The 27551-nt window shown below is 45.8% G+C and overlaps 1 protein-coding gene across 8 annotated transcripts; it reads left to right on the forward strand.

The window, feature by feature from the left end:
- The first annotated feature begins 616 nt into the window (after positions 1–616).
- LOC128351948 (deformed epidermal autoregulatory factor 1 homolog) lies at positions 617–27502 on the forward strand. Of its 8 annotated transcripts, none has more exons than XM_053312045.1 (10): positions 1306–1585; positions 2115–2193; positions 4029–4297; positions 6199–6303; positions 9002–9112; positions 10960–11102; positions 11750–11797; positions 22796–22850; positions 26332–26685; positions 27084–27502. In XM_053312045.1, the coding sequence occupies exons 3-10, from the start codon at positions 4198–4200 to the stop codon at positions 27407–27409; spliced, it is 1242 nt and encodes a 413-aa protein (XP_053168020.1). In that variant the 5' UTR covers positions 1306–1585; positions 2115–2193; positions 4029–4197; the 3' UTR covers positions 27410–27502. The 8 variants fall into 8 exon arrangements, with proteins under 8 accessions (XP_053168024.1, XP_053168023.1, XP_053168020.1 ...); XM_053312046.1 differs by lacking the exon at positions 1306–1585 and adding an exon at positions 1655–1857; XM_053312049.1 differs by lacking the exons at positions 1306–1585; positions 2115–2193 and adding an exon at positions 617–725.
- The last annotated feature ends 49 nt before the right edge of the window (positions 27503–27551 follow it).

Here is a 27551-nt window from a genome sequence, read left to right on the forward strand (position 1 = left end):
GTCTTTCTCTAGTACCATTAAATGACTTGCATCGTCCACAATTTACAAAACCTTTTAAAAATAATTTAGGATGATGTTCTATTGTGGCACATAGGTTATATATATAAAAAAATTTTACTATGCTTTTTGTTACCACTATTTAGCCTCATTTAAGATTTATGTACTTCATGAGTTGAGCTTCAGTGGAGGGGTGTGTGTTAAAATCTTGTCTCTGGGCCACCTACCAAAGTTCAGTTTCATCAATAATAGCCAACAGCCAAGCAAAGATAAATGTAGCTTCTCTAGGCACGGAAGTATGTGGTAGAAATTGCTTAAGTTCTTCACATAAGGCACAAGAGTAGAGCTAGGAAGAAACAGTGGCAACTTTAAGGTTTGAGAGGTTGAAAACACAAATGACAGCAAATGGACTGATCTTCTTCTGGAAACGGGTGGGGCGGATTTTCTCAACTTCTCACTTGCTGAAGTTGATGAAAAGAACAGCAGCTGATCCAGGGACATGCCGGCAGCATGAATAGGAGGCGCAAACAGAGAAGGCTGAACTGTATCTGTGTTCGTGCCTGGTCCTATTCTGCGCTCTCTAAGCCTGCCAACGATCATGAATTTAATCGAGGTTTACACACACAGTTCATCTACTCACTGATTGCCTGGCAGAGTGGAGAAAATCGCTTCAGTCTCAATACGGAAACACAGCTTTAATTTATAACTTGCAACATTCCCATAGAAAGGTACTTTCCCCCCTTGGATAACTTTGGTAAAGAAAGTATTGGGATACCGCCCTGAGCAGAGGAACGCGTGAGAGGATTGTGTACGTGTATTGGGAACGTGGAAAAGCCATGGTCAGACCGAGAAGGCGATTTTTTTTAGGTGAATCTACTACGGTGGCACACTGTGACAGGAATTAATAATGCTTTTTTAAAAGTGCGAGATTCTATATGAGCAATATCCCTGTTATGACATGCGACGGAGAGCGGGGCGACACTCATGGTTTCCCCCTTTTTATGCCTTTTATGCATTTTTATCTACTACTGGTCTTTTAGTATTTTTAGTATTAATATGTACCTTTGCTACCGTCCTATATGTAATCGCTTTTTATCTACTCTCACTTTTCCCACATGTAATCTCACCCTATACTTTATGCTGGCCTATGACTGCCTAAAGATGGATGGATGGATTCTCATGATTTTTCATTGTGTGCCGACTGGGAATTGACACTGTGACGAGGATTAAGAATGCTTTTTAGAAGTGCGAGATACTTTATGAGCAAAGGGACGCTCCTGATTGTTCGTTCTTTGCCGTCTGGGAGTTCTTAGCGTCCCGCCCTGGCGTCTGTGCCTTTAACAGCGAAGGCCGCGACGAGGAGCCCTGCCCGGTTATTTAAAAAATAACACACACACACCACACATAGCAACTTTTATGTACTGCTGTACGGAAGTGCAGGGTTTAGTTTCGTTCTCTTGACACCTCTCAGCCGAGGAGGAGCTTCCACCTTCGGGGTTGTCTTCTTCAGCCGTTGAACTGAGCGCTCTGCCCGTTCCTCGGATTGTCTCTGAGCTGGTCCTCGGAGCTGTAAAGGAAGGAGGGGAAGGTTAGTGCCATCTTTCCAGGAGGAGGAGGAGGAGGAGAAGGGAGGAGTTTCTTGAGCCCAAGAGCTTTTAACGTGGGTGGGCTACATTCCCACCAACCTAACTGTCCTATGCAATTAGGGGGACGCCCGTGGGGGAAGGAAGGCCCAACTGCATGGCCACGCCTCCCCCCCTCGCCCCAAGGAAAAGTGCGGCGGAGGAGTCAGGGAGGGAGACCGTCGAGACGGCCAGCTTTTTTATTCGGCTGTTTAAAAATAAATAAATGTGTGGGCTGGTAAGGCGTTGTCAGCCGACCCGCTATTATGGGATTAATAAGAGTAATTTAATTAATTACTTTAATAAAATAATAATAAGGCTAATAAAAGTTTAATATTAGAAATATATTTCAGTGCTAAAATATTGTTCTCCAGTGTCTCTAAGGCATCCTGCTGATTTTGGGCACCACCAGTTTGACGTTTAAGAAGTTGTTGCATGCATTGTTTTCCGCCTCTTACCCAGACCTGCTATTGTGTGCCGTTTCTCTGCCTGTAGCTGAAAATCTCACCATTCTCACGCATACCTCTTGAAAGCCGGCCGTAGGACTGAACGGGGTAGGGATTCTGAGCAAGAGGTGCGCATCACTCTTACCGCTCAAATGGCTGCAAGTTGAGACCGCTTTTCATTAAAAAGGGGGAAACGTCAGGGCTTTATTACATGCATTTATGTATAAAATGTGTTAAATAAATAACATGTATTTTGCCCAGAGGTGTGCAAAAGAGAAGTCTGATCACAGAGATCTAGATGTGATTGATAGGGCCTGGAATTAAATACTGTTGTATTGTGCCTTGAAAATACCTGGGCTAGGTGTCTCTTGAAAACAGGATACTGGATTTGTTGGTTTCTGTGCAGGGGCGTAGCAAGGTTGTGGTAGGCCCAGAGACAAGATTTTAAAATGGGCCCCCCCCTCACTGAAGCTCAGCTCATGAAGTAAAGAAATCTTAAATGAGGCTGAATAGTGGTAACAAAAAGCATAGTAAATATATATGTGTGTGTGTGTGTGTGTATCTCCCCTATGTGCCACAACAGAACATCATCCTAAATTATTTTTTTAAAGGTTTTGTAAATTGTAGACGATGCAAGTCATTTAACGGTACTAGAAAAAGACATGCTGTTCTGGTAGCTCCAGGTCTTAACACTCACATCAATTTTGGATGATGAATACAACTGAAGGAAGCCTGGGTGGGTGCATGGCTGGGGGAATCAGTCATGTGATTTGCCTCGGCGGGGGGCAAGGCAGTGGGCCCTCAGACAACTGTCTCCCCTTGCCCTATTATAGTTATACCCCTGTTTCCGTGCTTTAATTATTGTTCTATGTTTTCCACTATGCTGTGGTAGTGTTTGGATTAGATACCCTTAGGGGCATCCAGCTCTTGAATTCTGAAGTCCAGTAAAATGTGATTTCTGATTGAATGTGCACTTTTGAGTGTGCACTTTTTAACAATGAATGGGAAATGGGGCCAAGTATAGAGTTATGTTTATCTTTATTTTTTGAACTTTGACAGCCTTGGTAAGACTCTCAGGCTCACCAGATTAAAGCTTGAGATGTCTGTGTAAATATACACTGTGACTTGAAGTTCTGTTTGTCATTGTTTAATTGTTTGATAACAAATTGTCTGTTTTGATGATTGGCTAAATAATGCTAACCTGCAAGAAGTATAAAAGGCATAGTTCTTTGAATTTTGATACTACAATTCAAATTCAGACGTGTGTGTGTGTGGGGTGGGGAAAATGCTTAGTTTGTGTGTGTCCCCTCTCCCACCCCAATCTCCAGCCAAAGTTCCTTCAGAAGGAAAGGGAGGGCTCAGCAATCTCTTTTCCCAAGGCAAATATCATGGAGAGCAATGTTGGCTCAGAGAGAGGTCAGGTCATCTCTAAGCCCATTTCCTCTTTCCCAGTGTTCACTTCAGAAGAGACTCATAGATGTGTTGCTCCAAAAATCAAAGTGCCATAGTCTAGTAATAACCAATCCAAGGACACAAAATGAAATGGAACTATGCTTATAAGGCTGCTATGAGTGAGTGTGGGCCCAGGTGGTATTGGGGAGTCTAACCTGTCTGCAAAAAAAGTAAAGACACATCCCAAAACTTCAGCAGGCAATGGTCTTGCTTTTGAGCAATGCTTAGCTAAAGGTCTTGAGGCTGATTCTAAGATTAGTAAGAGCTATTAATAAAGCCAGGAGATGGACTTGTTAAATGTGCTGGTTATTTGAATTTGGTAAAGGACAAAAATTATAACTGTCTTGAGGTACTCTGCTACCTTTGTTCCAGCTGGGCAACTATTTAAGCAATTCCTTATTACATGCAAATGTAAATAGAGAAGTAGACAGTTGCTCTGCAAGTTGGTCAATCTATAAAATATGTTTGAGTGCTGAGATTAAAAAGGGGCTACATGTTGTTTTTCTCCTAGAAATACTACACGCTAACTTCAAATCCATGCATTATTAATGAAGCCATAAATGAAGTGTTTGGAGCATATGTGGTGAATCAGCTCTAACAACAACAAATATTTACATACCACTTTTCAACAAAAGTTTCCAAATTGGTTCACATAGAGAAATAATCAATCAATCCTTAGAATGGATCCCTGTCCCCAAAGAGTTCACAACCTAACAAAAAGCATGGCAAATAATGAAGAAGATACAAATGCACAGGCAGCAGATAACCATCTACAAAATGGTAAGTATTTGGGTTGGCTATGGTAAATCCACTAAGCCAGCCTTACCTGTAAACAGAACAGGTGAGTACCACAAGCTCTGCATTTGTTGAGAGCTGGTGTAGCAAGTAGCTAAGAACTTGAGTCAAGATGGTCCCGGACAGACAAACTTTATTATTCTCATCAACCCCAGAACATTTTATGAGCTCCTCTGTCTTGTTTGCCTGGATAAATGTCTACATGTCGTTTCCTCGCAGAAATGCCACAAGGCTGATTAAAGGTAGAGATCAATCAGCAACAAGGCCCCTGAGCAAGTTTGGCCCTTTGAAAAGTACCACCTGCCTCTTTCAGTTGCCAGCCTAGAGACAAAAGTGAGATTGATAAAATGGCACCTGTGGCAATAGATCTTGCTGGCAGACCACTTTGGGGGCTGGGTGTCACTCTCACCACCTGTCACTCTTGGATTGGCTCAAATTTTGTCTCCACTTTAGAATGTGTCAAGTATTAATTTGCTAGTGCAGTAATTAGCTCTGAGAGCATAGAAGAAAAACCAAGCAAGCTTATTAAGAATATTGTCCAAAGCTCAGCCCTGAACTTTTCTCTAGCTTGTTATCGTCAAGTTTAAGGACGAGGGTGTGGGGGGAAGACTTAAAGATGCTCAGTAACTCTAAACCCAGGGACTCTGATGGTACCCTGGATCTTTCACCTTTGATGGAGAAGTAAAACCACAGGCAGTATGCTGAATAAGGCTCTGTGTATTTGCTTCCAATAGGTCAAGAGCTCAAAAACAAAAGTACAATATCACAGGCTCTTCCTTCCCACCTTGATTTACATAGATCAATCCACAACAGTAATACAGAGTTCCAGCTTATAGTCTCTCTCTCTTTCACACACACACCCTCTCTTCTTCCTTAAGTTGCCTTAAATTACCAATTAACTTATCCAATTAACTATTTTGAAGCTAATCTTACCCACTGTCTCACTGCTTCCCATAATAGTACTGGCCAGGCACGGAGTGAAAAATCAGGGTCCTTATTTGTCAGAGAGTTAGATGCTTTCTTTACTTGGGTGGCAAGGACATCTTGCAAGTGAAATGTCTTCCCCTAACCTAACCTTGGTTATTAATAAGCCCCATTTTTATAGCCTAATTTTCCCAAATAACATAAAGGTGTGCTTTTCTGATTGGTCTCAAAATTGCATCAATTTGCCCACTCCCAGTCCATGTCCAAAACATGTTTTAAAGTCAAAAAGTTGTCTTCATGAAAAAAAGATGTTTACATGATAGCCCCTAGACCACCTTCTTAACTTTGGGCCAGGTATGTGTCCAACAGATATTTCTTTCGTCTCCCCCTCCTCCTCTGCCCCTACAGTTTGAGGGTTCAGGATGTGCCAAGAAATGTCTCATAATTTAATCAATGCACTCCTGTCTGCGGCATGTTGTTCTACCATTGGACTTATCTAAATTCTCTTGTTCCATCTCTCCCCTTAACATAATAACTTATGGAACTTCTTAATTTCAACTATGCCACAAGCTCACTTCAGCATACAGTATACTATAGTGGATTTCACAGCAAAGAGTATTAAAGCAATGTCATACCAATATATAAAGCATTAACTTCAGCAGGTTTCATTCTTAATTGAAATTTTCTTGTTACAATAATATTTTATTCTCCTGTTCCCAATTTAGTACTTGTGATGGGTTTCCTACATGGTTTTCTGGTCCTTGGTCAATGGAGCAAGATCCAAGTTACTGGTTATTACTCGAGGAATCGCAATAGGGCAATAAGGCACTTTTATAAATACTATAATGAATGATGATTATCTTGTCACTTAATGCATGTTTCCTATTGATGTTACAATGCCCTCTTGTAATTTAATCATGATCTAAAATGTGCTCTTTCTTCATGCATGTTCATGCATTCAGGGCTTCAGAATGATGACAGTAGCTCTGCTTCAGAAGGGAACAGCAATAAAATAAACCACACAGAAAAAAGCAGTCCTGAGTTTTCTTCAGGGAAGTGGCGATGGCGTAAGTACCAACAAGGCCTCCGAAAGAGTTTGAGGCATAAAGGGTGGTGATCGAGAATGAGCATCATCATTTAAAACTACAGAAGATTTTCAGGCAACTGAGAGTAGTGGAGCTGAAAAAGGTAGGGACATATGTAGAGACTAGTATCTTTCAGCCCGTTAAAATAACGGGTGCTAGTAGCCTTCTCCCCGCACCTTCCACCCCAGTATCCAGGGCCGCCACCGCCTCACTGGCCAGGCCTGAGCCCCCGCCACCGCCGGCCTCCCCTTTCCGGGCCGGGCCGGGCCGGCCGCCGCCGTCTCTGTGCTTCCTGTGGCCGGGCCGGACCCACCCCCGCTGTCTTTCCCCTCCCAGCGGTCGGGCCGGACCCGCCATCACCGTCTTCCCCCTCCCCGTGGCCGGGCCGGACTCACCGCCTCTGTTCTTCTTGCGGTCGGGCTGGACCCGCCGCCGCCTTTGGCCTCGCCGCGGCTGGGCTGGTTCCTCCCCTGCCGCCAAGAGTGCCGCCCGCCCCCGCCGCCTCTGCCCTCCCCACGGCCTGGCCGGTCCCGTTGCCGCCGCCTCTGACCTCGGGGCTGGGCCGGACCCGCCGCCGCCTCTGGCCTCCCTGCGGCCGGGCCGACCAACCGGCCAACATGGTGGCCGGCGCCTGCGTCCTTGTCTCCCTCGGCTCTTCTGCGCACGCGCACCACGCATGCCCAGAACAGCCGAGGGAGACACGGACGCAGACACCATCCTTCGTCCGAGACACGGACGCACGCCAGGGATCTTATTATATAGGATAAGGACAGAAATACAGAGTGGAACAAATTGTGGAGAGCTTAAAGGTAAAGACAAGAAGTTTGTGCTGGATGCAGGAAAGGAAGGGAAGCCAGTTTGGAAATTGAGGAGTGTCATACAGCTTGGCCCAGTTCGGACATCACAAAGAGCCAAGACTGAGTCTTCCTTTTGTGCAACATCCCGTAGCCTTGCGCACATGTGCTTGGGGAGGATTCTACTTTAGAACCTGGATTAGAACAAGCCAGGATCTTTTGTAATGTCTGCACTGAGTAATCCTGGCTTAATGTAGCCAAATTTTGCAATTAAACTGGGATCTGAAATTGACATTTCAGGAAGGGTCTAACTCAGAATTAGAATTAGAATAATTTATCCCTGGGGAGGTGGGGTGGGCGTGCCTGAGTCTAGGGGACGTATGAAAGCAGGATTCAGTCCTGGCTTCACGATGTCTGAGCCATATCTTTAAATGATGAGAGAAAGCATTAAAAGCACAGGATTATAGAGCACACGAACTCAGCATTGGGTTACACTCAGCATTGAACTCAGCATTCTGTTACAGACAAAGACCTCCGCATTATATTATGGACACATATATATTAATTTATCATGTCTAAAATAAATATTATTATTATTTCTTGTTTACACAGTCAGACATGTGTTATTGACTGGTTTGTTTTATCCAGACATCGAGTCCTTCCCAAGGACCTGGGATGGCTGAATTTTATTGTCAGTTGTTATAGATATCGTCGCAGAATATAGGCTGTTCCCAGTAAAGCTGCTTTTTGTAATTGGCTGATGGTGATTTCTGTAGCCCCTATGGTGTTGAGGTGCTCTTCAAGGTCTTTTGGAACTGCACCCAGGGCGCCAATTACCACTGGGATTATTTGGGTCTTTTTCTGCCACAGCCTTTCAATTTCAATTTGTAGATCTTTGTATTTGGTGAGTTTTTCTATTTCTTTTTCTTCTATTCTGCTATCCCCTGGTATTGCTATGTCGATTATTTTGACTTGTTTTTCTTTCTTCTCGATTACAGTTATATCTGGTGTATTGTGTGACAGATGGTTGTCTGTTTGTAGTCGGAAGTCCCATAATATTTTTACATCTTCATTTTCTTCAACTTTTTCAATTTTATGGTCCCACCAATTCTTGGCTACAGGTAGCTTGTATTTTTTGCAGATGTTCCAGTGTATCATCCCTGCTACCTTGTCATGCCTTTGTTTGTAGTCAGTCTGTGCGATCTTCTTACAACAGCTGATCAGGTGGTCCACTGTTTCATCTGCTTCTTTACAAAGGCGACACTTGCTGTTTGTGGTGGATTTTTCGACTTTTGCTCTTATTGCATTTGTTCTTAGTGCCTGTTCTTGTGCAGCCAGTATTAAACCCTCTGTTTCTTTCTTCAAGTTGCCATTCTTAAGCCATTGCCAGGTCTTGGTGATGTCTGATTTTCCACTTATATTGTGCAAATATTGACCATGCAGGGGTTTATTTCTCCATTTTTCTGCTCGGTTCTTGACTTGTTCTTTCTTGTAGGCCTGCTTTGTTTATATTATTATTATTATCATTATTATCATTATTATTATTTTATAATAATAATAATAAAATAAATAATATTCAGATAAAAGACTTAATATTAAAATGTTAGATAAATACTTTACTGTAAAAACACTTTACTGTTGGTAAATACATGGTAGGGCTACCAGGAGTCAGATAAATTACTTCAAGGGCTGTATCTGGCTTGTGAACCACTGATTCATCATCCTTGATATATATACTCTGTAAGTAAATATGTGTGTTGTTTTCTTAAGAAATGTAATGTGCTGGTAGAACGAAGTCTGTAGTTTGAAACTGCTTCTGTTACAATTTCTTCCTCTCAGGCTTCCAGTATCTTTTCACAGCAGTTTTTTTTTTTTAATTTATGTAGGGAAAAAGGGAGAAAGTATGAAAAAATATCACCTAGTTTTCCAGAGTTCCGTACTGCCTGTACAATGTGGAACAGTGAAAGGAAGTTTATATAAGGACAAATTGGCTGCAGGTAATCTGTTATTTTAGAAGAGTAAAATAATGTGTATTATTTTCATGTGTATGATTAAATATATTTAAGATATTTGATAATAATGGGAGATTTTAAAAATTGGTGTGTGTGTGTAGGAAGGATGTATCCATGTGCTCAGCATGTGGGTATCATTTGTAGTTGGGAAGCACCCTTAAAATATTAGTTTCCCATAAAACAATATTCAGTGAATAGACATGGATTTAAATACATGCTTTTAAGTGATTTCCTTAGCTTTAATTGGTCCTGCATATCATTTATGCATAGACTGAGTATTACAGTATAGTTATGTCAACCCATAATGTGTGAATTGAAAAGAATTGTCAGTGCTTCCATTTAAAGAATTAGAACTCAGTCTGTAGAAATAAGTGAGTAGTCTTCATGGCTGTGCTGATCAGATGAAGAAAAATATTTAAAATTCTGTAGTGCTATCAAATTCACCTTAGAGACTATTTTGTATATTCTGGCTGAAAATGAGATGAATGCTGTTTTTGTACTCTGTATTATTGTCTCTTTAATCTGAAATTGTAAAGAGACTAACCATGTTACTGTGAGGGCAGTCAGTTCAACATACATTATGACATGCTTGATCAAGGCCAGATTGTCCTGTTCTACAATACAATAACAAGTTCTAGTAAGAACCAATCTGCCTACATTCCTTTCACTGTCCCTACAATTGGACTAAATAGGGTCCAGATCGGTTAGGCAATTCACAAGATAGCCCACTTGCTCCTCAAACGTTCATGCATCCACCATCTTGAATTGGGGTGGATTACATCACAAACTCTGTATTTGAGGTGTCCCTATGTGTACCCACAACTGTACCCAGTTTGGTCCAGATTGGTTCCCACTTGCACCTCAAACGTTCACATGTCTGCCATCTTGGATTGGGGTGGATGACATCATCACCAACTACACCATTAAGGTCTCCCTACAGTTGTAGCAAATTTGGTTCAAATCGGTTAGGCAGTCCACAAGTTAGCCCACTTGCACCTCAAAAGTTTACATGTCTACCACCTTGGATCGGGGTGGATGACATCATTACAAACTACACCATTGAGATGTCCCTACAAGTGTACCTGATTTGGTTCATATTGGTCCAGGCATTGCGGAGTTGATAGGGGACACACACATGGATAGACACACACAGAGAATACCAGTTGATTTCATAAACCTACTGGAAAGTAGGCTAAAAAGATATTATGTGTATTCCACAATACAAATAAACATTCAGATATAGGGTTCATCTGAGAAGGCCTTGCTCAGAGCCCCTTCATTGGCTGAGGTGTGGTTGGTGCAGATTTGGAGCAGGACCTACATTTGCCCCAGACTGTAAAACTCCCTCCCTTGTGAGGCCTGTCTGTCCCACTTGGTTGCTGTCTTTAAGAGGATAGCTAAAGCCACCTTGTTCTGCTGGGCTCATGGCCTTTCCTGAAGGCTGCTTACTGCATAACTTTCCGTTTGTATCTACTGATTTATATTATTGTTTTAAGATTGTAGACTGCCTTGAGTGTGTTTAAAACAGAAAGGTGGTTTATACATTTTTAAATTAAATAATAAAATGACCATTCTATGAGCATAGTATGAAAGTTTCTATGTACCCACATCAGGAATCCTTTCTGCATCCCTATATATTACAATCAAAACAGCATTTGGGAATATCTGGCCCTATTCTGAAATTTCTTTCCCGAATCGATGTTGTAATCCCTCTCCTTCCTAGCTAGATATTGAATAATATTTTCCATTGGTAGAATGTATTTCTCCCCAGGGTAAACTTTGCCGAATGAGATATGTACATTATGTTGATGTCATATCCTTGCTTGTTACAGGATCTTCACAACGTTGCATCGAGGATGATGATGGAAAGTGGTTTACACCATCAGAATTTGAGATGAAAGGGAGCTACGGATCTTGCAAATCCTGGAAAAGAACCATTCGCTGTAAAGGGTTTCCTTTAGAAAAATTAATAGAAGTATGCAGTTCAGTTTTTATGCCTATAATAATATGCTTTACTGACCCCAAAGCAATTTCAAATGATACTACAAAGCCTATCCAGATGACTAGATGCACATTTTATTCATAGCATCAGTGGTGTAATATCATTACTACTAATGTTCTTCCAAGAACCTCAGGGTAGGACATGGGTTTGCATTTTGAGAGCCAACAAAATATTGCAGTATATTTCTGGGCAGATGTGATTGCCTCCTGTCCATCCTCCTGGATCCTGCACTACAACTAAATAGTAACAAAGTTGTTAGATGAAAAAGCTGATGTCTAGAAAAGATGTAATGCTTTGTAGAACTGGGCAGGCATAAGTAGCTCAGGGATGTGCCAATTCAAGGCAAGATGGATATTCCACGGAACACAGATAGGAGGGTGTGTGTGTGTGTGTATGTATGTATGTGTGAGTGAATGAATGGTGGTAAAGAGTGTCTATATGGTAGTAGCAGCATGAACAAGTATCTGTTGGAAACCATCAGTAACAGGTCTTCTCTGAATTAATTCCGTAAGTTCAGATGGCTGGGATTCTGTTAGCACTCAAGAGTCATGAAAAACAAATAGTGTTATTTTATATATTACTAGTCTTATTATAACAAATACAAATTACATTTCTTTCAGAAAGGATATCTGAATAACCCACCACGGATATACCACAAGAAAGAAAAGGTAATTATTCTTTCCCACCCCGCTCCCCATTATCTTTATTTCAACTAAAACAAATAAAAGAGGTAACTGCACGAATAGTTACTTGACCAAAAATGAAAAGTAGAAAAGGAATTCCTTAATCATGTACGTAATGAAGCTATTCACACGTCCACCAACAACTGGGCTAAGGAAGCCCAGCCCAGTTTTCGGTGTGCATGTGTACTGTGCAGCAAGTCCGCTTATAGAGCCCGCCGCTTAGCCCAGGTTTTGGATGCAAGGGTGCCAAAAAAATGGGCTAGATGCTTGTGTGTCGTGCCAGCGTGGTGTAGTGGTTAAGAGTGTTGGACTAGGACCGGGGACACCTGAGTTCAAATCCCCATTCAGCCATGATACTAGCTGGGTGACTCTGGGCCAGTCACTTCTCTCTCAGCCTAACCTACTTCACAGGGTTGTTGTGAAAGAGAAACTTAAGTATGTAGTACACCGCTCTGGGCTCCTTGGAGGAAGAGCGGGATATAAATGTAAAAATAATAATAATAATGAGGCTTCACACGGCACCTACACACAAATAGCCTCTCGACTGGCACTTGCGCGGTGCATTATGGATTGCTCGGGGAGCCTCCTCACTCTCAAACCTCCCTGCTCCCTCCCTGCTACTGGCAGAAACCAACAATTGTCTGGGTGGCTGATTTGGCCGCCCAGCAATATGGACGGGATCATCGGGGGAGGTAAGCTTTTCGCGTTCCTCCTCTCACCCCATCCAAGCCCATTCTCCAATCGTGAGAATATAAATAATGTCAATTTTAATAATGGAGAAGTGCGGGGAGGGGGATCTTTCAAAAATATATTTTTTAAAACTGCAAACACTTCTTTAAAATTAGACCACATTGCTAAAAACGTCACCTGTTTACCATTCTGTCCAAAGAGAATTCCTCCTTCCCTCGTTTCCTGTTTCTCCTTTCGCTTTCCCTCTGCATGTACTGGAAGCCATTGAGCACAGAGAGTGCCGGATTAACCTAGTAGCAGAAGTAGCATATGCTACGGGCCCTGCATTTTCGAGGGCCCCGCACTAAATGTTTGCAAGCTGTCTGGTGAAATTGGCATCTCACCGTATTCTCCTGATCTGGCAATGCTGTTGTTTACATGTTGGGGGAGCTGCATAGCTGCATGGTTCATGTTGTTGGTTCTGTGTGTGTGGAGGCATGTATGGGTTGGCTCCTTCCTGTGTTGTGTGCAGGCGTGATGTCCTTTGTGCTATCTCCCATGCTCCCAAGCCGCTGCAGCGTGTGCTGTTACGCCGCTGGAAGGTGCACCACCGCGGTGAGCCTGTGACAAGGGATGTGCGACTCCAGGGCTGGACGTGGTCAGATATCAGTGACTGTCAATTAATTGCTGTCACTTTGTGACTTGCAAGTGTGATTGTGTGTGCCATGTATAAATGCCCGCTTTGAGGGGGGAAGGGGGAAGAGAAACGACATGTGCGAACTCGTCGTGGGGTTCTTCCTCGAGCATGACTGAAGTAGTACGTAATCATTACGGACGTAATTAATAACATGATACGAATACATAATTTTGTTCAAATTTACCTTTATTGAATTATTTAAGTATATGTTTAGACTGATGAGTGTTATGTAAAAGTGTGGTGTGGATGTGGTTAGTGATAAGAAGATGTGGTGGATGTTTCAACAGTTTTATGTGGCAGGACTTAGTGAATTACTTTACTATGCAAGTAAATAATTTGTTTTAATATTTATGTGCATTTTTAAAATTTAGGGCTCCTTTCTAACATATGCTACAGGCCCCGCACCAGCTTAATCTGGCCCTGAGTGCAGACACTGGTTGGGCTGATTCTGAGGTTTAAAAAAACAAATCCCTTGCTTTTAATTTACAAAGGTTTTTGTGTGTGTCTGGGCAGCCCTCCAAGTATGCAGAAACCACTACCTTCTTTTTGGATAGTGATTCTACATATTCCATTTTGTTTCTGAACAGAATCTGATAGGCACAGGACCAACCAAGTTTGTATTAGAGGAAACAAGTGGTGACTTGGGACAAAATATTGTGGCATATCCTCAGTCCCCCACTGGTTGCTCAGGAGTCCAGCTCTTCCCTGGAGGATATATGTGACCTGCTCTCCCTATATCTTCTACCTTTCCCCCCTCTATTATTTGCCTATGGAATGTACTGTCATGTTCTGAAGTCAGCTACATTTCTTCAAAGAATGGGCAGTATGATTCTGAAAGCATCCATGTACAAAAACATGCTATTTGTTCCAGCCAAAGGAATAGGCAAGATTTATAAGAGTTATCTATTCTTCTTCTAAGGAGTTACCAGCTAAAGTAGCTGTCTTGCAGTGTTCGTTCTAACAGGGATTCCCAGATGTTGTTGATAACTCCCAGAATTCCCAGCTGCAATGGCTTTTGCTTGGGGATTGTGGGAATTGTAGTTGTCAACATCTGGGAATCCCTGTTAGAAGGAACACTGCTGTCATGACTTTTACCCTGTTAGTACCAATAAGTTATACCCTTTCATTGTGAGAATCACAGCCATCATATAAGAATGTCCCCCATAATTGTGGGGACAGCATTTCATAGATACCTCTTGATGGGGTTTGCCCTAACTACAAATCATGTAAGTGTCCTGCCTTTGTTTTCGGGTTAGTGTAGTCAAATTAAAGGTAAAGTGTGCCGTTGAGTCGGTGTCGACTCCAGGCGACCACAGAGCCCTGTGGTTGTCTTTGGTAGAATACAGGAGGGGTTTACCATTGGCATCTCCCATGCAGTATGAGAGGGTGCCTTTCAGCATCTTCCTATATCGCTGCTGCCCGATATAGGTGTTTCCCCTAGTCTGGGAATCATACCAGCGGGGATTCAAACCGGCAACCTCTGGCTTGCTAGTCAAGTCATTCGCACTGTGCCATTAAGTGGCTGGGGATGATGGGAGTTGTAGTCCAACAACATTTGAGAAACCCTGATTTTAGATGATTTAGGAGTTATATCTGCACGATCTTTTTAAAAACACCATGAGAGTCAACAAGACCCCTGGCTGGCAAGGAAGGCTTCTAGATTACTAACTAGCTGTATTGAACATGGAATCTTTATAAACTGTCTCAGTAAATTAGTTTATTTGGTCTCTAGCAGTATGAACTGTGTCTTTGTGGGTTGATTACTGCTCTTCTTCCCCACCACCATTAACACAACTTGGATGACACAACTGCCTGAAATGGAGCCTTGTAGAACTGTTTAGGGCTTTCAGTGGGGGGAATAAGGCTTCAGGAGGGGGAGAAGGAAATGGAATACCTCACCCCACTAAAGCTTTTCTGGCTATGCTGTGCTATTTATTTATTACATTTCTATACCACCCTTTTCATCCAGAGGCCCTGGCTTAGTGACTGTCAGCTTCAAACCTGATTGCTCTATAGCAGAAAGGAGCAGACAAGGAGCCAGACGGCGAGTGGCCCGTGCCCAGTGGCGGCGGCCCCTTTCACCCCGCCCCAGCATCTGACGTCAGTCGCAGGGGCTAGCTACGCCCCCGCGGCAGATGCGGGGGGCATGGTCTGGCTCCTGAACGGGGCCGTGCGGCTCCATTCAGGAGTTCAGGAGCAGCTCCACTCCCATACACTTCCCCCTCCTCGCCAACAGCAGCAGAGCAGAGGCTCTCGATGTGCCTCTCTATCTATATAGTCATTATACCTTCCTCCCTCCCTCCTGTTGCCCCAACTCCCTACTCTCGGAGAAGGAAGTTCGACTCCAGGCTGGGGGGTGGAGAGCGTTTCATAGTTTATTTGCTGCTAAAGTGCACTGCACGGGTATGTGCATGGCAAAACGCATTGCTAATGCAGCCGTGTCTGATCATTGTGGGTGTGAAACATTGCTTAGGATTACTACTTGGCTAATGCACCATGAGAAGGGAAATGATTACCTCCTAGGAACTTGGGTAGTGCACAGAGCCCCTCAATGCAAAGAGACATGCATGTGTGTGAAAAGAGCGAAACAGAGGTACGTGTGAAATCTGTGGGCGGAGTTTCCTTAGGCTGCTTGCCTGATTTTACATAGCGCTGGCGACTGGTAGCTTTGGAGGATCTGGACAGGAGGACGAACGATGATGCCTTTGCACTTGTTCAGAGGGATCAACGTAAACTTTGAGGAGTTGCTGCCCAGCCTTTGTCAAGATCCCTTCTTCCTCTCCTTCCTCTCTATCGGCCTCGGCAGCAAGCCTTACTGTGTCTGACCACCACGTAAGAATATACCCGTGTATGAAACGCTGTTGCATTCCTCCCACCTCCCTTGCATTGCTTGTCCTAGTTTGCAGGACGCTTCTCACTTAAAGGAGAGAGGATTTCTCCTTCCCTCCTTGAAACTAACCACCCGAGCAGCAACCGCATCAATAAGTGTAATCCCGTAAAGACAGCTCTGCTGCCCAACCAAGCCTCGGTTCATACTCCAGCCCTCTGCTTTACTATCCAATGGCATGCTGCAAATGATAGGTCCGGAAGAGAGGCGTCAGGAAAGGATCGGGGCATGCTCAGATCTGATTTGTAGGCATGGAGAAAATGGAGGGTGTGAGGTGAAAAAGTGAACTACATTTCCCTACAGCCGTTGTTGCAATGCCACATGCACCTGGGTTATGGCCATAGCAGTCTGAAATGGGGCAGCCCCTCGTCCAACTCCTGAACAGGGCCGTGCGGCCTCATTCGGGAGCTAGATTGGGGCCAGCGCTGCGTTCACAGCACGGTCTTAAGGCAGGGAAGAGCCGCTCCTGGCCGTGCCGCGAACCCAGCACCAGCCATTTAACTCCTGAACCGGGCCACACAGTCGCACTCGGGAGCTAAACCAGCACCTCCCCCCACCATCTGTGTCTGACGTCAGACACGGGGGCGTGTCGGGGCCGCAAGGCCTCTGGCATCAGACATGGTGCCCCCGCCTTTGACATCAGATGTGGAGGGTATGTCTGGGGTTGTGAGGCGCGGCCCCTGATTGGCAGCAGCCTGGGTTCTTTGAACCCATTCGCCCAATGGTGGCTTTGCCCCTGGAAAGGAGGTTTCTGGACTGGGGGAAAGGGAAGATTTATCATTTTCCTTTCTTCCTTCACTGCATAGTGCAGGGAAGTGAGACTGAAAAAAAATTATTGTACACATCCCCCTGACCATAGTGTCCACTTCTAGGATTCATACAGGACTGACTCCAATGTTCCCTGTAACAGGGACTTTCAGATGTTGTTGACTACAGTTCCCAGAATCCTTAGCTGCAGTCAGGGGCGTAACAAGGCTGGAGTGGGCCCAGAGACAAAATTTTAAAATGGGCCCCTGGCTGATACACACACACTTCACAATATATAGTCATGTGACTTGCCTCTCGGGGGGGGGGGCTCGAGGCATGGGGGCCCCCAGGCAGCTGCCTCCTCTTGCCTAATAGTAGTTACACCCCTGGGCTCTTGTTAAATTCCCCCTTTTTCTATGCCTTCATATTACTCAATGGAGCGTTCTCAGATTGGGGACATGTTAAAGGGCTCTCTATCAGAGGGTTTTCACTCAGACTCTAGGGGCAGGGAGCCTAAAAGGGCTTGTTTACCTGCCAGGTGGCCCTGTTCTGTATCCACTGCCCACCCAGGGAGCAGGGAAAGAATAGCGATCCTGCTGAGAGAAAGGTCATGCCAATAATATTTTGTTTTCACCATGGACAGGTCTTCTGCTGCAAAGACTGGGGCAGGGAGAAGAAGGTGCAGTGTGTGGGGGGTGGGGGTGGGGGTGGGGGTGATTTCTATTTCTTGTCCTAGGGCCCACTCCAACCTTGCTACACCTCGGTAAAGGTAAAGTTGTGCCGTCGAGTCGTGTCGACTCCTGGCGACCACAGAGCCCTGTGGTTATCTTTTGGTAGAATACAGGAGGGGTTTACCATTGCCTTCTCCCACGTAGTATGAGATGATGCCTTTCATCCTCTTCCTATATCACTGCTGCCCAATATAGGTGTTTCCCATAGTCTGGGAAACACACCAGCGGGGATTCATCCTCTATTTTTCTTAAATTTCAATTTAACTGTTGGCATGGTTGATAAGAGAGACAAGAGTAGAATTAACTAGCCATACAAATATGTAGGCTCTCCCCACCCCCCATTACTGTATTGGGAATGGTGGTAGTGGCCATGTGGCTGTTTCAAGTTGCTTTGGAAATCAATTGTCAAAAAGTGGGGCTGTCAGTCTAATAAAGTGTGAGCAAAAGGCTTTAATGAGGAACAAAAAGACAGTTTTCTAGATGGTCCAAGTTATGGGGAAATGTTGAACCTATATGAGGATTTATTCAACATACACTCTTTAAGCTCCATAGTCATATCAGCTGTCTGTGCAATATCAGCAGTCTTTTGTTCTAGAGTGTCGATCTGGTTTTTTTCATAGGGAGTAAAATAGCTTGGATTTGTGTTAATATATCAGACCTCATTTTCTTTATTTCATCCAGTACACTGCCGAGTGTTGGGAGGGGGGCAGGAATTGAGAAGAAGCTTCTTCTGACTTTGGAACTTAATTGAGATGGCAGTAATGAGGTGGGAGTTTTAGGAATGATCAAATACTGTAGTTTTTAATCTCATTCCCCCGTCCCCCGGTTCTTACTTGAGAAGGCGGCTAAGAACTCCTTTAGAGAAATACAGAAATACAGCCAGGGGCGTACCAAGATGATGCCTGCGAGGGGCCCCAAACCTCCTTTGCTGTCCCCCCCCCCCCCTTACCATGGCGAGTGGTGCCTGTGGGGAGGATCGGAAAAGTCCTTCTCCCCCATGCTCGCCCCGGTAGAGCGACCGGAGGGACGCGCTGGCCACGTCTGCTCGGGCCAGTGTCTTTAACAAAGTACAGGCGCACCTGTGCAGTTTAGAGATCATCGGAGGTGCGCCTTGTTGCAGCAGCAGCAGCACACTGGCTTGAACGGATGTGGCCAGCGTCCCACCAGTCTCACTGCCACTAGGGGAGGCGGGGAGAAGGACTTCAAGCTGCTCCCCCTCGCCCGCAGTAGGGGGTGGGGGACTTAACAAAATAAAACAAAACCGGAGGTTTGGCGGAGCGGGCATGAGGCCGCCCCCCCCGGTGGTTAGTGTGCCTCTGAATAGAGGTGAAGCTCATCACTTACAGGCTGCACGCTCTCGAGGGTGCAGACCCTCCGGCCGCGGGTCCGCCTACAAGATCAGCCGCTGGAGCTCGACCGAGCTGGGACTGCGGGGTTTCGACGGAGGAGGAGCCTACAAGGGGAAAGGGTGGAGAGGGAGGGAGGGACGGCAAGGAAATATGGCACGCTCGCACGCATGGAGGAAAAGAAAAATAAAATAATTCAAATTGAAGTAGCTGCGGCAGGCGCTGGGTGGGGGGAGGCACGTAATATGTCTCTGGAGGGCCCCCCCAGAGGCCAGGGCCCCTAGACAGCTGCCTCCCCTTGCCCGATCATAGTTGCGCCCCTGGCTGCAGTGGCCTTTGACCAAGGAATCTGGGAATTATAGTCATCAACATATGGGAATCTCTGTTACAGGGAACACTGATCAGCACAATAGGATTCATTTTGTGACAGTAGTTGAAGCAGCACCAAATGCAGAATCTATTTTGCTTACATCAGCTACATGTTAGAATCCAGGGCAACATATATTGCTGCACGTAACGGAGAACTTTAAACAATGTGGGGTAGGAATATGCATCCATATAAGATGACCCAATTTTCCCACCAAGGAGTACCAGGCAATTATCAAAATATTCTACATACAGATGGACAATAGCTAAGACTGGATGGTAGCCAAGTTTAAATAGTTTTGCATGTCTGCTTTGCATGTAAAGAACTATATAAAGAACACTTAATTGCAAAATCTTTGGAAGATTTTGACATCTAGAAGATTAAAGATTAGGTGGCTGGGACTGGTCAACTTTCCACTTGCATCTGAGAGGTCTAGGTACTTGGAGCAGGAGTAATGGTTTCAAGACTGTTCCACAATTCTAATAATTGTATGAAATACTGAGCTTTATAAAGCAGTTGATACATGTCTTTGCTTTTGACTAAAATTAAACTGGCTTGCTGTGTCTCAACAAGAGTTTTGGATGAGGGATCCAACCTGGACCAGAAATCCACAACCATTTTTGAGAAGGTAAGAAACAGCAGGAATCCTTTCTGAGCAGTAGGAGAAGGCCCCCCACTGTTTCTTACCATCTCCATATCCCAGTGCAAATGGCAGAAGACCTGCTTCTCTCCTAAAACCTCTGCCTGTGTACCAGAAAAGGTTGAGGGAAGAAAGGGGATTGGTGGTGACTACAATGGCTGGCCAGTGAGCAAAGCCTAGATTTGTGGATCCCTTCCTCTTCAGCAATATAAGCAGCAGCAATAGGAATTTGTGGGGCTCTTTCCACGCATGCATATTGTTTTGTGATTGCAGTCAAAGCATGCTAAATGATGTGGTCTCCTACCCTCTTCACAGTGATGAAGAGAGTAGGAGACTCATCCATCCTTCATTCAGGAGCGATGCACACTCCCATTTTCTACTCATGTGTGAGTTAAAAACAAGGTCAGAGGCATTGTCAGTGATTGCGTGCTAAGCAGCAGTTGGGTAGGAGGGCTTTTTGTCCTATCTGGATAAAAACCTAAGCACAGTTGCTGGGCAGGAGGGAGCCCTTTGACTCAACTGCTGCTCAGTACCTCCAGTCTTGTTTTTAACTAACACATGAGCAGAAAACAGGATCATGCACAGCTCCCGAACTAGGGTAGGATGCGTCTCCTGCCCTATCTTCATGAGAACCAGAATTATTTGTAACTAGCTGAACCTGCACAGAGCATCTGTGCACTCTTTGGGGCTGGCAGTTCCCCCTTCCCACCTTCTGCCCCAGTCTCTCCTGCCCTCCTTCCCACCTTCTGCGCCAGTCTCTCCTGCCCTCCCTCCTGCTTTCTGCCCCAGTCTGCTCAACTTTTCATCCCCGACTGCTGGCAGCGCTTTCCTTCCCGGCCGGGCGCAGCTCCACCACCCGCCATCTCCCCACCGTGGCCATTGCTGGGCTGCTCTGCTCTCTTTTGTCCCCAGCTGCCAGCAGCGCTTTCCTTCCCAGCCGGGCGTATATATGTAGCTATTGGTGCACCAATACTAGAAGTATTTCCTATATCCCCCTTGTGGGCCATCCTCAGGTGATGGTTATGTTTCACTTTCCATTCTCTCCCTTTAATTGTGCAATGATGCAAAGTCCTAATGCAGACAGCATCTCTGTTATTTCTCAGAACTGTGCTGAAGCTTCCCTCTGTAGCTTCATGGTGAGTGCATTCTACTCCCCAATGCCGATTCGGCCTCAGAGGGCATAGCCCCAGTCCAGCTGATGCTTCTGGACACCCAGAGTACCTCCCCTACAAGGTGAGGATTTCCCTGATCACTGGCTGTGCTCTCTCTGAGCTTGTCTATTAGCTGAAGTTGGACTTCCTTCACTCTGATTTGTGCACATCTATATTGCAGCTTTGGAAGGGCAACTTCATTAGGAAAATGGCATGGGGCGGAGGGAGAGGGTCCAGTCTGGATCAAGGGTCCCCATGGCTGCATTTCAAAATGTGGAGAATCTCAAGCATGGGATTCAAAGACAAGTTGAAATTCACATCTAGCTTGACCTTTAGTGGTTTCCCCCCACTTTGTACCTTGTCATGGAAGAAGTTTGGACACAGAGGGGAATGCTGAAAGCAAATTAGGACTCTGAACAGAACCTTTCCCAGAGTTTAGAACAGGTCCCTTCACTAGGGCTCCTTCTGGGTCACCCAACTGTGTTTTCAAACAATCTAGGGGCAGCTTGCCCAGCTCCAGCAGCATTCTCTTACTTTGCTTCCCTCTGGCATCCTTTCTCCCGTTTACCCCTTATATAGTGGTTAGGAACATATGCCAGCATTGCCACGTCCCTTCTGACCTGGTAGTGTTAGCAGTGTTTGTTTCTTGCTGAGCCAAGAGATACTGGTAAGTCGAGCACAGCAGTATCTCTCTAAAGATTATGCAAAAGTATTGGATTTGTGCCTCTCTAAAACTAGGAAACCCGTTTTCCCGGTTATTTCTGCAACTCCCAAAGGACAGATATATGTAGAACATCTAGAAAAAGCACATGGGACACCATCTGTTAGTTTAGGTGACTTGAGAACCCAACCCAACGCAAGTAGTTTTCCGAGAAACAGATTGTTTGCAGATGTCACCTGTAACCTGGAATATTGGAGTATGTTATTTAGAAAATAGTTTTGGCTGCTTTGTCTTACCTCTAGGATGCTTTCTGGTGTCACACTCAGCTCTTCAAACAGGCTGGTTGTGCAAAAATATCCCAGGGCAAATTAAAAAGGAAAGATAGATTGAGTACAGGGCTGAAACTATAGGGGACGAGATGAATGTTCTAGTTAGGGAACATGATGGGTCAAATGCCGTGATTTGGGATCATGAATTGGTGACCCCAGAGTGATTGGCACTAGAAAACAATTAGGCAGGGGTCTCAAACTGCGGCCCTCCTATTATTGTTGGCCTGCAACTCCCATAATCACTAACTACTGACCATTGTGATTGAGGATGTTGGGAGTTGTAGGCCAACAGCAGTTGGAGGGCTGCAATTTGAGACCTCTGTAATAGGCAAGGTTATATTTTTTACAGCAGATAAGGTGACCTTTTGATTGCCCAGAGCAAGAAGCAGGGAATGAACTCAATAAGAACCAGGGAGAGAAAACCTAATAGGAGACAGAGTGGATGATTATATTGACATAGGCACTGTCAAGCACATCAATTCATTTTTCTCACTAAATTGATTCCAATTAGTTTTTCCCATGAACAGTTTCTGGTTTTAAAAATGTGCCCCTTAAATTATGTTGACCTAGAGTTAGAATGGAAAAAGGGGACTTGGTATTCTGCATGTAGCAAGAATAGTTTATGTAAAGAAATGTAAAGCGGGGGAAAACCCAACAGGAGTGAATATTTGTTATGGGAAATTACCTCTCTAGTAAAAATGACAACCTGCATTTTGTGCTGACTAATTGAATCACCTGTTTGTGCTTTGATTTGACAGAGAGAGAATCCTTCAGACCCAGAAACTCATCAGCCACCTGAGTTTCAGGCATCAGGTTAGTGAAAAGTACATTTGGGCTCTTTCACACAACCATGTGGGGTGGGCTGGAGGGAAGGCATGCTCCTACTTCATGCCTCCCAGATGACCAGAGCCTCCTTTGAGCTCTACAGCTCACGCACCCACACGAATGCCACAGCAGCATTCTCCATTGCTGAAATTGGGAGCTGGGTCTTCCACATATCCCACAATGCATTGTGTGAGCAGCAGAGAGGCAGTCCTCAGTACTGCAGCAGCTCCGCTCTGCTTGGCCTCATGTTCCACAGAACTCTATGGTAAACCTGGCCACCAGTAGCCCGGGAACAGTTTAAATCATGCTCGTGCTGCAGACGACCCAAACAAAAAGGTAGGACAACTCTCTTTGTTACCTATCTCACTTTTTACCTGGGAAGCGGATCTGGGCTACCCAAGTTTGAAGCTGCTGGGTCAGGAGGCCTCCCGGGTCACCAGACAACCACAAATTCCTGGGTTAACCCTGTCCTACCCAGGAATCTGTGGTTGTGAGAACAGGCTCATTATGTAGTGCCTAGTGTATTGTGGTGTTTGTTGGGAAACCCAGGTTCAAATCCTCACTCAGGTATGATGCTCGACCATGACAGTTACCAACTCCCTCTTCCCCCTCCTGTCTGCATCCCATAGAAACAGAAACGGTCATGTTAAGAGTATAATTTCTCTTTCCTATTTGAATGCCATCCTATGCAGAGCAGAAGTATGAAGATGAATGCCCTGTTCAGGTGCCCTGGATGCCCTGCACATAATCATGATTCCCCCCCCCTCCATTGGGAACCACAAGTACAGATATGCTAACTTTATTGAGTTTGTGATCCTTCGAGAAAGGGCAGTAGTATACAGATGCATTATGTCCCAACAACTTGCAAGCGTATATATAGAGGGCTGGTTTGGACAATACTCGAACCAATCTTTTTAAATTTGTGGGCACATGCATCCACCCACCTCCTGATACACCATCATCTAGTCGTGTGTGGGGGTGGGGCTTGTCTGAACTGCATGCATATACATATAGGGCTGGTGCCAGTCATTGTGTAAATAGTACTGCACTGTAACAGAGAGCAGGCTGATAGCTCTTGCTGCCTGGAAGCTGCTGTGGTGTCATAAGGAGTAAGGAGCTTGAGTCCTGCTGCTAGGATCTCTGTTCAGGACCCCCAGCATCTTACACACAGCATTCCCAGACAGAACATGGGGGTCACTGATCCACTCTCAATGGGGAGTGGGGGCAGGGACAAGCACCTCACACCCGCAGCATTACCACGGGCCCTCACCCTGTCCATGGAGCAGTAGGGCAGGCGTCTGTGACCCAACTATTGAGGAGGCCATACAGCCTTTTGGACCACAATGGCCTTCAGCTGCACCAGTTCCTGTAAGAGAACAGGGACTGCCTCCAGACACACCTGCTGGTCATTCATTCATTCTTGCCTGCAGGCAGCCTAGCCACCTCCTCCTGCCTGTCTGTGACCTCCAGAGGAGGAGCTGCTAATTGTCTGAGTTAGTCACTTCCCTCCAGGGTGCCTGGATCTACTGCACCAGGGTCTCCTCCTCTCTCTGGATCATAGCAAAGCCCCACTCCCCTTGCTTCTGTTCCATGTGTAGCCACAGCATGCCCACCAAACAGGGCAATGGTTGCTCCTGATGAAGGCTGTGAAGACAGGGATACAGATGATCCTCAGGATCAGGCTCCTACAGAATAGCCTTCTCCTCTGAATCCTCCTCTTCTTCAGGTGGCAACAGCAGCTACTCTATAGGTACAGATACATTAGTCACTGCTGCTGAAAAATGGATGGTTAGTCAACCCATGGCAGTGGAGGGAGACCACCAGTGAGGCAAGCCCTCTGTTGCCACATCTCCCATGCAGCCAAGCCACTATCACTTTCGCGTATGTTCTCAAGCCCAACTCCTGGGGCATGACGGGGAAACAATGGCATTGTCTAAAGCCTCTGCTATAGTCTTTGGGAAGTGTAGAGAATGAAGGCACTCTCCTTTGCCTTCTCAAAGGAAGTCTACTATTTGTGCGTGGCATTGGTTATTTAGTGGTGAAAGCCAAAGGCCAACATGTAACTTCCCAGTTTCCCCACTATGCCTTCTGGCACGTGACTGCACTGCTGCCTTTCAGCAGGTCCAGCCCCCTCCACCTACCATTCATGGTGTCTAGACCAGCTCTCTCTACCAGTTCCTGGGAGATGACAGTAGCAAGAATGACCTCATCCCCTAGGAAAGCCTTGCCATTGCCTCTGACATCACCAGAAAACACAGATACTGTCCTTCACTTTGAAGACATTCTATTTCTATCCTTTGTGTGCAGCATTGGCCATCTGGTGGTAAAAGCTGGAGGTCAACTCCTGATTGGCCATATCACCTGACCCGATAGCTGCTACATCTCCCAAGACCAGCTGGATGGTGCAGTTAGGTGCACAGGCAGTTCTGCATAATGATGGAGCAAGCACTTGTGCCGCTGTAGCTGCATTTCTGATATTTCCACCACCGTGATGCCAAGTCCTAACGTTGCCACAGTGGTTGCTATGTATACTGTGCTGTGGCAGTAGTTCTGCCCTCCAAGGAAAAGAGACCACATGTGATCACAAGGGTATTGACATCCACAAACACATGCAGGAGTGTCTTGGGGTGTCTTTTATGGTGGATACAGCACCAGTATGGGCTCAGTTCCCTGGGTGGTGTGTGTGGGGTGTGTGTGGGGGGGTGAGGGGTTAGGCAGCTCATAAGGCATTAAGACTCATATGCATGACCAAGACTGGTATGGCTGCCCACACTACCACTATTGGGAGTGGACAATGACTATTGGGAGTGCTTTGCATCAATGACTACTGGGAGTGCTTTGCATCATGCCAGTGATGTGGCAGGATCCCAGTCCAGAGTATGGCAGTGTGGTCTAGTATCTGTCACCTGCTCCAAAGTCCCTACTAGACCCTCATTATCCATAGGGCTGCTGTAGCTTTTCCACATTGCAGTTGCATATTACTGATGCCACCACATGGCCAGTTCATACTTCAGCTCTGTCATGGCTGATGGAGCTTCCTTGCAGTGCTTCTGAGCCCCATCTGCAACTGTGGAGCTGATATAAGCCTGACCTCCCCCATTGTTGGCCCTCTTCGCTGTTCCCAGTCAGCTGTGGGAGGAAATAGGGAGGGCTCGCCAGTAGCGTGACCCAACTTGGGGTGGGGAAATTTATCTTCTGTAAGGAGAGGAGATACTGCCTGGAGCATGGCCCGCTCAGTCACTACCCACCATCCTCCTATGTAGCCCTGGGGGTCCTGGGGAAGATGGTGAGTCCATCTTACGGTGACCACCAGCACATGGGTCAGCAAGACCTGGAAATAAGACCTCGGAAGAGAGACTTGGGAGAGGTGCAGGGAGTGCAGTGTTGGACCTCTGGAGCTGGGTAGAAGGGGTGGTGGCTTGAGTGCAGCTTGCTGTGGCCCTCAGTGATCTTTTCTCTCACTCCATAGATGCCACAGCTGCTTTAGCAACACAGGAGCCATCTGGGACTGCTAGGAAGAGGACCTCCGAGCCCCGAAGCTTGGCATCCTTCTTATCCTCTTCCTCCCTGGCTGCTTCACCTGCCGCTCCAGCTAGCCGAAGGGAGGCCACACCCTCTCCCCCACCAGTGTTATCATCAGAGGCTGCTCCAGTTCTGAGCAAACTGCAGTGTGAGACTCGGGTGGTACTTCGCCGTCTCTCACTTACTGAAGTTCCTTCAGCAAGCAACAACTCACCAGAGCCACCACAAGAAGGCCCAAAGTCTGTTTCCACCAGAATATCACCCCGAAGATTCCATCCATATGTGCGACTCCACACCCTGTGTGAGTGTGCTACCCACAGGCCCTGCATGCTCCTTCGTAGGGTTTTGGCTGCTGCTAGTTTATCGCTGTTTGTGGCTTGCTGCTTGGACAGAGGGGGTTCTGTGGGGGTGATAGGCAGGGGAAGTTGACTGGAGACACTCAGGGAGTTCATGACTGGGCCAACAGGGCAGCAATGTGCACTCAGTCAGCTGCACAAGGTGGGAAATGGGATGGTTCCCATCCCAGATAGGACTTGAGTCCCCACTGCAGCACAGGGAGTGGATACTGAGTTGGTCTGCTAGTTGGATGGTTTGGCTGCTCACCTAGGAACCACAGGGAATTGTGTCATCAAGGGAAACGCAGGGGAATATGTGTCATCCCTGACTTTATTCTCCCCATGGCTTTTCCTTCCCCCACAGCATCCAGCATGGGACGTGCCATCCTGAGCGGGCAGCGCAGAATGGAGCAGCAGTTCTTGAAAACCCTGGGGAAACTTCCAGACCTGCAGGTGAAGCTCCGTGCTATCCAGGGCCACCTGCATGGTCTGCGGAAGCAGCAGAAGAGTCTGCGAGTTGCCCTGAACCGCTGGAATCGGTGTGATATGGTCCTGGAATTTGAAGGGTTGCAGCGTCAAATGGGTACCATCATTTCCCACCAGCAAGTGCTGCTGACATCAATGCTTCAGATTCTGGGAGCACTGGGTTTCTGCCCTGAGAGACTGTGCTCTCCCGCGACTGTTCATTAATAATCACTGCTTCCTATTTTTCTAAGCATTGAGAAATTCCTGGCATTCAGCTGGTTTCTGGCTTCCCTTGGATAATAAATTACTAGAGGCCTATGGTGTATATATTATTTATTTACAAATATACAGGTTGAGTATCGGATAG

The sequence above is a fragment of the Hemicordylus capensis genome, chromosome 3 (assembly GCF_027244095.1).
Source record: "Hemicordylus capensis ecotype Gifberg chromosome 3, rHemCap1.1.pri, whole genome shotgun sequence".
NCBI lineage: Eukaryota > Metazoa > Chordata > Lepidosauria > Squamata > Cordylidae > Hemicordylus > Hemicordylus capensis.

Bases quoted from the DNA above. Each gene is read 5' to 3' on its own strand.
- LOC128351948 (XM_053312049.1), top strand. From the start codon at position 4,198: ATGGATCCCTGTCCCCAAAGAGTTCACAACCTAACAAAAAGCATGGCA. The intron at 9,113-10,959 runs GTAATCTGTTAT...TGCTTGTTACAG, and splicing joins TAAGGACAAATTGGCTGCAG to GATCTTCACAACGTTGCATC. The intron at 11,798-22,795 runs GTAATTATTCTT...TTGATTTGACAG, and splicing joins TATACCACAAGAAAGAAAAG to AGAGAGAATCCTTCAGACCC.